Consider the following 9522-nt stretch of genomic DNA (forward strand, 5'->3'; position numbering starts at 1 on the left):
TTTGAAGTGCGCTATACCTAGTTCAGAGGAAGATCACTTACCATTTTGACAAGTAAAATTCATAAAGTCGGACTGGGCATCTTAATGGGTTGTCAGTATTCTCTGCCATCTCCACACCCACTGGAACCTCATCATCTTCATTTCGTTTTCTCTTGCCGACAGTTAGTTTATCTTGAGGCAGGAAATAATTATCAAAAGATTATTTCTGCTTTGTTTCCAGTCAGAATTGTCAGTCTCTACCTCTTCCTTTCATTTACTGACTCAATAAATATTTACTGAGCATCTATGGAGGTATTGGATATTATTTCAAGTGCTGGGTTAACAGCACTGAACAAAACAAAGTCCCTGTCCTATAGAAGTTATGTTCCCCTGCTCACCAAAGTGGGGGCAGCATGGCAAAAAGCACGGTGCTGGAAAGTGTGTTTCAATTCTGAGCTTGACTTTAAGAGATTTTATTAGGCATACAATTCTTAAGAGTTTCATGTATTTTTCTGCTATGGTCAACATCCAGATAGAAGTCATTATCTCTTTATCTGAAAATATTTCTACTATGGGGCACCAGCACCCACTGACTGGGCTTTTATTCGCCATAGTATGAGAAATGGAATCTTTGTTGGGAAAATAAATTCTCAGTAAAGTGAGCATTTGATTTGATTAGAGCAAACTCTTTTTCACCAACACATTTTTGCAGAGGCCAAGAGTGAAGACATGGAAAGTGGGCTGTTTCTTTTACACTTTCTCCATTCAATATCCCAGAGAATAATAAGTGGATCTGAGAAAGTGAGGAAAAATCTTTCCTTCTTCTTTTTTTAAAGATGTTCTTAACAACTGGCACAGAACTTTCCCTTGCTTCCTGAATTAGTTATTACTTAAAATTCATACCAGTTTTCTATTTAGGGTCTATCTAGATAGATTTTTGCTAATCATTCAGGAAAGAAGCTGAACTATTACCAATCTTATCAAGCATCTAATCAGAAAATAGGAAAATGTTATGTGATTGCCTCTCCCTCCCCTCAATTAATATCGATTAAGAGCACAAAATGGGATATATGTGAATGAATCAAAGGAAACAGAAAAGGCACAAGGTAAAAAAAAATCTTAATATTTTGTAAAGTAAAGGAACAATTGAGGAAAAAGTTAACACAAAGATGAACACAATTATTTCAAAATATATATTTCACTCTTCTCTCAAGGAATAACATGATTTTGAGAATTTTTCTACTTCCATTTTAACAATATTGATTTTTTTAAACATTAAAAACAAACTAGTTTATTATTTAATAGGTTGTTTTTGGAATGCACCATAAACCTTCTAATAAAATTGTCACCACTGATATTTTGTTGTGTACAAAAGCAGTATACTCTAGATCATCTTCTAAGTTCCTGTGGAATTTGACAATTGATATTAACTAAAAAGTGCTGTGGTCAAAAAAAATATATTTAAAATAAGTAGACTGAAAATTCTGCAGATTCCATTTAACTAACAGTTGACTCCTCTGTTGCCTTTATATCAGTGATTCTCAACCTTGGCTATATATTTAAATTCCCTGGGAAATTTTAAAATAAAACTTATTTGGGCTCTACCCTAGGCAATGAAATCAGAATTTCTAATTTAAAAGCCAATAAAAGTATAACGAAGCAAGTGATTCCTCTCATTTTTGAGAAAAGCCTTGAACCTAGCCCTGACAATAAAGAAAAGCATTTACATGTTAAACCAAAGCTACACTATTTCATGTCTAGAATTTATGATTAACCCTCTGCAATTAGTTTCTATTTGAATACTAATAAGACTTCAATAGAAATCTCACAAACTCCATCACACCTGGTTCTGACTCTGGCTTTTGTAAAGGTGGGAAGAACCTCAGGTATGTCATCTTGGTACTGTACTTCAAAATCCTGGTCCGTCTCATCACATGGGCAAAGGAAAGCTTCAAGTGCTCAGTAACATTCTTTAGTTGAAAGTATTTGGTATTGAAGAAAAGGAGGGTGTTCAGGAGGACAATTGGTGAGTAAGCGCCCAGCTGTTTGCACTCCCACAAATGCTCTTCTTCAATGCGAGAGAACATATAACCTAGAGAGAAGGGGGTGGGGAAAAGAAAAACAGTACTAAGCTCCTACTAAATAAGACTAATTTCTCAAATTCTCAGACAGGAATCTATGAAGGAGAAGACTGATTGTTCCTCTCCTTCTCCCTCTTCCTTACACAGAAAAACAGAAAAGGCACCACAAAGAAAGGGCAAATGATTTCACTGAAACAGACACTGAGCATTCCTGTGAAACAGTTTTAACCTATTGTTATTTTAGACCAGAGGTTGGCAAACTTTTTCTGTAAAGAGCCAGATGGTAAATATTTTAAGCATTGTGGGACATATAGGCTCTGAACAACTTTGTTGTTGTAGAAGGAGCTGTAGACAATACATAAATAGGTGAGGCTATAACATGCAAACAAAATTTATTTATAAACACCTATGTGAATTTCATGTAATTTCTGCATGCCACAAAATACTATTCTTCTTTAGATTTTTTTTCTAAACCATTTAAAATGTAAAAACTATTTTTAGTTCATGGAGTAGATACAGAAACAGGTAGCAGACCAGATCTAGCCCACAGGCCACAGTTTGCAGACTCCTGTTTGTGATCATTATGCTTACTTAAGTTAACCAGTTGTTTAATTTAGCTAAGATCATTAGAAAGCAGACAGCGCTCTCCCTCCCTCCCACCTCCTATTATTTTAAATTTACATTGAGATAACTTATCTGAGGTTTTTCTTGAAAAACAGAGATCTTGCAGAAGAATTAAAAGTGTACCTTTAAATGCACCTTCCTCTAGACACCCCTTAAATGCTGGTCTTTCCTCATGTTCTCTCCCAATCCTCTTTGTTGCTGATTCTGCATTCTATTCTTAAGAGAGACTATCCACTGACATGAATTTATTACTTCCAAATCTATGTCCCTAGCCTCTTCTTTGAATGCTAAAAGCATCAAGCCACGAGGCTGCTTTGAATGCTTCAAAAGGTGCTCTGTAGCCCAACAGAAAGGGGAACAAATTCCAGAGCATCACATTCAACCTCTCCATTCACAGCCAAAGAGTCTGAGACAAAGAGTGATTTAGGGACTTGTCCAATGATGCATAGCCAAAAGACAATTTGAGGATGAAGACTTAACTCTTAACAACAAGCTTTCAGTACTTTTTATAAACCATTGCTAACAGTCTAGAAGTAGAACATGTAGCAGTTATGGTATAGGGTGCAACTTTATCAACACTACCAGATCAAAAATAGCTCCTAAAAAAGTAAATGTAACCTCCAGTAGTTTATTTTCAACAGTTAATATCTATACATACACTGTCTGGAAGTTACAATTATACTAAAACAATAATAAACCAAATACTTTCTCCTCAGCCTAAATATGTTACAAATCAGGACAAAAAGAAAATAAACAATTTATAAAGATAATCATACCTCTTAAGCAATTTAAGAACGCATATCATGAAAACGATAAAAATTAAAAATAATCATCCTACCATTAGGAAGTATTGTAGGTTCCCAAATTTTCAAGAGTTTGGTAAGTTCAATCATAAATCTGGAATAGGGCTCTGTAAAAATGTTATCTATTCTACCATTTTCAAACAGGTACTACAAGAGAAAAAAATGGAAACTTGAGTTGATACAAAGAAAATACAAATTTAAAAAGATTATTTTAAGTAAAACTCATCTAATGTTATTAATCAATGTCACCGTAATAAATTTAATTTCTAAAAAATTAAAAATTAAAAAAAGATTATTTTAAGAAATATTGGTTACCCTTAATTTCTGCCCTTACAATTTTGTGAACCATTTTAAGGATACATGTTAAAATACCAGGATTCAAGCTAAAGATCTCTTTCACATGTACTGACATCATCACGATCATGAGTTTACAAGGTAAAGTTTTCTATTTCCTTTTCAAATCATGGATACAGAAAAATTATAACAATATAAGTACCTTTACTCACATCACGAAACTGATATAACTAAAAACTGGTCCTAATTTGTATTTCCCAAATCATTTTTCTAATTCACAGTATGTATCTGTAAATGTGCTTTCAGAAGGTTTTGTTTTTTAGCCTAGTTACAAGATCACTTCCTGAAATAATACAGTTAGCCAGTGTCAGGTGACCTGAGGATGCTCAAATTCAAAAACTATTTACTTGGAGCCTTCTAATCACAGCTCTCAACTCTCTGCCCCACAACAGAGCCTTCAAAAGTTCAAGTCTCATTGTAAGATGTAAAATTATGCTAATTATAACCATTGAGAACCATATCACAGGATGGGAAACAAGCAACAGCTTAGGTGAAATGTTGTTAAAAAACACACACACACACACACACACATTTTGAAAGTGCAGATCAGGTCAGATAAAACCAGGAATATATAATGAGCATTTAATAGAGCAACACAAGGTAGTGTACATTACATGCTAAAAATCTTTTGGTATTTTTAAGATTTGGTGTTTTATGTTTATTTATCTATGACTATATTGGATTCCTGCCTGTCTATTAATGCATGACTTGGAGAAAATTTTTATTTCCATTTAAATTCATTCTGGCTAATAAAAATTAAACATTTCAGTGTGCATTCTTATAGGCCTCTTCAAAGGCAATTTATAATTGCACTGCCATGTTACAGTTTTGTTGTTGAAAATTCTTTTTCTTCTTTTCATAAAGTTATTTGCCGAACTTAAAAATATATACTCATTGCGGAAACAGTTTAAAATACAGAAAAAGTTGAAGAAAACCATACTCAAATGCTACGCAAAGACAAATACTATTGTCATTCAGGAGTATTTCAATATTTAAAATAAAATTCCTTTTAAATACATATGGTTGAATTTTATACATTTACTCAAATATATGAGTACATATAAAATACATGGTTTTTGTTTTTTTAATCACTTCCCCTTATAGATCAGGAACAAGACAAAAATGCCTGCTCCTGCCACTTAAACATTATACTGTAAGTTCTAATCAAAATAATCAGCCATGAAAAAGAAATAAGCATTCATATAGGAAAGTAAGAAATAAAACTATCTGTATTTGCAGATAACATAATCCTATACACAGAATCCAAAAAAATCCCACCTACTTATTAAAGCTAATAAATGAATTCAGTAAAGTTGCATGATATAAGCAACAGGAAAATCAGATGCAATAAACAATCCAAAAGGGAAATAAGAAAACAATTCCATTTACAATAGTATTAGAAGGAAAAAAATCTTTAAGAATAAATTTAACCAAGGCGTACTTGAGTTACACAATTAAAACTACAAAAAACTGATGAAAGAACTTAAAGGTCTAAGAAAAACAGCTCATATTCATGAATCTGAAGAGAATTTTGTAAAAATGGTACTATTCCCCAAAGCAATCTACAGATTTAATTCAATCTCATCAAAATCCCAATGGCTTTTTTTTTTTTTTTTGAGAAATGGAAAAGCCAATCCTAAAATTCGTATAGAATTGCAAGGAATCTAGAATACCAAAAAGGATCTTGAGGAATCAAACTTCCCAATTTCAAAATATCAAAGCTACATCAAACAAAACAGTATTTGCATTGCCAAAAGAAGAGCCATACATTAGAATTAAAAGTTCAAATAAACACATACGTATTTAGGAAAATAATTTTTGACAAGGATGTCAAGACCATTCAATATAGAATGAATAGACTCTTTAACAAATGACGCTGGGAGAACTGGATATCCACATATCCAGTTATCCCTAACACAAATGATATAAAAGTGAATTAAGAATGGATCAATGACCTAAACATAAGAGCTAAAACCATAAAACTCTTAAAACACAGGGGTAAAACTTCGTGAACTTGAATTTGGCAATGGATTCTTAGATATAACACCAAAAGCACAAGCAACAACAGAAAAAATAAACTGACCTTTGTCAAAATTAAAAATGTTTATGTATCAAAGTACATTATTAAGAGAGTGAAAAGAAAACCCAGAGGATGGGAGGAAATATTTGCCAGCTGCATATGTGATAAGAGTTTAATATCCAAAATATATAAAGAAATCTTATAACTCAACATCAAAAAGGACAAACCACCCAATTAAAAAATGGGCAAAGGACTTAGATATTTCTTCAAAGAAGATATACAAATGACCAACAAGCACATGAAAAGATGCTCAATGTTATTAGTCATTACAGCTGAGTCTCGAGCATCTTTTTATATTAGAGAGGCAGTCCAACATACTGATCATAACCATAGACCATGAAGCTGAACTACCTGGGTTCATAGTTTGGGTCCATTTACTTCCTTTGAGATCTTATGGAAGTTATTTAACTCACTGTGCCTCAAGTTCCTCAGCAGAAAATGGTGATGGTAACAGTTTTACATTTCACAGGGCCACACTAACAATGGAGTTAATACATGAAATGGGCTTATATTAATACATAGCCTGGTATTTTGTCTATCAGCAATCTGTTGATTTTCTTCTGTTAACTTGTGTTAACTTGCCAATTTGTTTCTTTTGCCAATTACTGCCTTCCCAGCTAATGTTAACGGTAGTGGTCCAGGTGTTAATATAGTTGAATTTAGTTTCTTTACATTGTTCTGTATTTTCAAAATTATTTACAATTAATGTAATTATTTTTACAATCAGAAAAAACAAAAAAGAAGCACATTCGAGGTACAAACATAATCTTTTAAAATTCCTTACAATCAAAGAAAAGTTTATTTCTTGTTAAATTAAAGGTTCATAATATTTACTTTCTATAAAAATCATCTGACATGTTAACTTATGGCCTCTTTTTAATAGTACTGTTATACAATCATTTATTGATAAACAAATAACAGGATCAATATACCAGAAAAAAACTTCCCTATTTATGATTTGTCTCACAAATTAAGAGTCTATTTAATATACAGCAGAAGTGTATTTCAAGTATAAAGTACTTAAATGTTTTTATTTGAAACCATGGCAATAACCACATATGTTCTAATTATATTCAAATTATTAGAATATTAATAACTGCCCCAAACACGTTTTTTGAAATATGCATTGATAAAATTAAAAAATGTTCTTTAGATCCAAAATATTATAAACTCCAAGAGTATAAAGTGTCTAGAATCTTCACAATTTTTACCTATGCAAAAAGCATGCACAGCACATAGTAGGTGCTCAATAAAATTTGTTGAAGAACCTATAAAAGTACTTTCATATCTTAACTTTTAAAATATCTTTTAAAGTCTAGAAATTGAATCAAAATATAATTAAATAACAAGGTATCATTTCAATTCTGTGGGAAAAATTAATGCTGCTTGCATAACCAGCTACCTATCAGAATATCATTCATCAGAAATACTTTCATCTTACACAAAAATGAAATTCATTTTGTGAGGTAATAAAACATCAGTCTAAAAAAAACTCCAAATATTTTAGACAGTAATTTATAAGAATTTACATTTAAATATTCAAGGAGGAAAACTATCCTAAGCAACATGGAAAACCCAGAATTATACAGAGAAATACATGCATACTGGACTATGTAAAAAGGAAAACTTCTTGAATGGCAAAATACAAACAAAAACTGAAAGACAAAAATATACTAGAGATCCATGAAACATGGTGGAGTGAGAGACGTCCCCAGATCTCTCCCCTTGAAACAAGCTGAACATCTAAGACTCAACAAATAACACCCATGGTGTACACTAAGACGTCTGAGCATGGGATCTGTGCATAAGAGCTACCACAGTTTAGAATCCTGGGTGTCGGGCGATGGACTGGGAGAAATAAAGAAGCTGCCTCTTGCAGGAGCCAGAGCTCTCTGTAGGAGGAGGGGGAGGGGAAAAGGTATGGCAAGTTCCCTGAACAGCCCTGCATAGGAGTGCTGCGAGCTCCACATGGCTGGTGGCAGGGCCCAGTAACCAGGGCAGAAAACAGAGAAGCAGGACAGCAGAAACAACAGTTGATTTTTACCAGCTGTGGTTGATTTTTACCAGCTGCGGTTGCAAAACTGAGGCTAAGCCGCAACCCCCAACCCCTAACCCAGAAGGCCCCTCCCCCATATCTTCAGAGAACGAATACTGCAGAACCCCAGGGGAATCTGAGCAAATGCTACCGAAATTGTCACTAACACTGACAAGGAGAGAGACTGAGGGTAGCGAGAGTGATTAAATATCTTCAAGAAAATAAAAAGGGATTATTAAGGCTTTATATAAAGCAGGGATCCAAGAGACTTAAACACCACCTACTAGTAACCAAAAGAAAAGTGCCTTTTTTGCAACAGACTACAGAAAAACCTTCATATAATAAATCTTTTTTATGGAAAAACAGAATACATTTTCCATTAATGCCCAGGCAGAGAAATAGTCCATTAAACACCATGAACAACCAAGGTGACAAGGCATCTCAAGAAAAGAGAGAAAAATCTCCAGAAAATAAGCTTACATAGAAATATGTGACTTACATGACAGAATTCAGGATGGTACTTCTGAACAAACTCAGTGAGCTCCGAAACAAGTCATATCAACAATTTCAAGAACTGAAAAAACACCTGGATGAGGAGAGCGAGGAGACTGAAACCCTCAAAAACAGAATAGATTTTCTGGAGATTAAAAAAAAAAAAAAAGACACTGCAAGAGTTGAAAAGTCAAATAGTAAGCTTGGGAAACAGAGTAGACCAAATGGAGGAAAGGATCAGTGATATCAAAGACAGAAATCTAGAAATAAATCAGAAGGAAGAAGAGAGAAACTGAAGAATGAAAAATAAAGAGAAATATAAGAAACAGCTGATACCATCAGGAGAGGAAACATAAGAATAATAGGTATTATTGAAGGCGAGGAAATGGAGCAGGGACTAGAAAGCATTTTCACACAAATAGCTGACAAGAATTTCCCAAATCTAAGGAATGAGCTGGAGACTGGAATTCAAGAAGTCAACAGAAAACCCAATTATCTCAACCCCAAAAGGCCTTCACCGAGACATGATGTATTCAAATAATCAAAAATCAACGACAAAGACGCAATTCTCAGGGCAGCCACGAAGGAAAAGATGGTAACTTATAAAGGAAAACCCATTAATTAGATTATCCTCAGACTTCTGAGCACAGACCTTACCAGCTAGAAAGGAGTGGAATCAAATATTCAAAATATTAAGTGAAAGGAATTACCAGCCTAGAATAATGTATCCAGCTAAGCTCTCCTTTAGATATGAAGGAGAAATAAAGACCTTTCCAGACATACAAAACTTGAGGGAATTCTCCACTACGAAGCCTTCGCTACAGGAAATACTGAAAGGGGTCAGCTCACCTAAAACAAATGACCAAAAAGAAAACACAAAAACATAATTAGGAGTAAGATGACTATCAAGCAAATAGAAGCAGAGGAGTGCAACCCTTACTAAGAATAGGGCATTATAAGCTTCAACATTAAGAAGAGAATCGCTATAGCAAGATAGTAATAAATGTTCAGCATACATAGGGATAAACTGAGATAACAATGACTGAAAAGGGGAGGATTCAATTATCTAAATTC

The 9522-nt window shown here is 33.6% G+C and overlaps 1 protein-coding gene across 2 annotated transcripts in view; it reads right to left on the reverse strand.

Moving 5' to 3' along the window:
• ZMYM4 (zinc finger MYM-type containing 4) overlaps nucleotides 1–9522 on the reverse strand; it is a 143183-nt gene that overhangs the window by 14892 nt on the left and 118769 nt on the right. For both annotated transcript variants that reach the window (XR_003043808.1, XM_006924252.3), the window contains 3 exons: nucleotides 3523–3634; nucleotides 1823–2071; nucleotides 42–171 (listed from right to left, as the gene is read on the reverse strand). Coding sequence is in view for 1 of the 2 variants with exons in the window: in XM_006924252.3 (XP_006924314.2) it covers nucleotides 42–171; nucleotides 1823–2071; nucleotides 3523–3634 (491 nt within the window). In the remaining variant the exon portion in view is untranslated. The remainder of the gene's footprint in view (nucleotides 1–41; nucleotides 172–1822; nucleotides 2072–3522; nucleotides 3635–9522) is intronic.

The sequence above is a fragment of the Pteropus alecto genome, unplaced genomic scaffold (genome assembly GCF_000325575.1).
Source record: "Pteropus alecto unplaced genomic scaffold, ASM32557v1 scaffold39, whole genome shotgun sequence".
NCBI classification, from domain to species: Eukaryota; Metazoa; Chordata; class Mammalia; order Chiroptera; family Pteropodidae; genus Pteropus; species Pteropus alecto.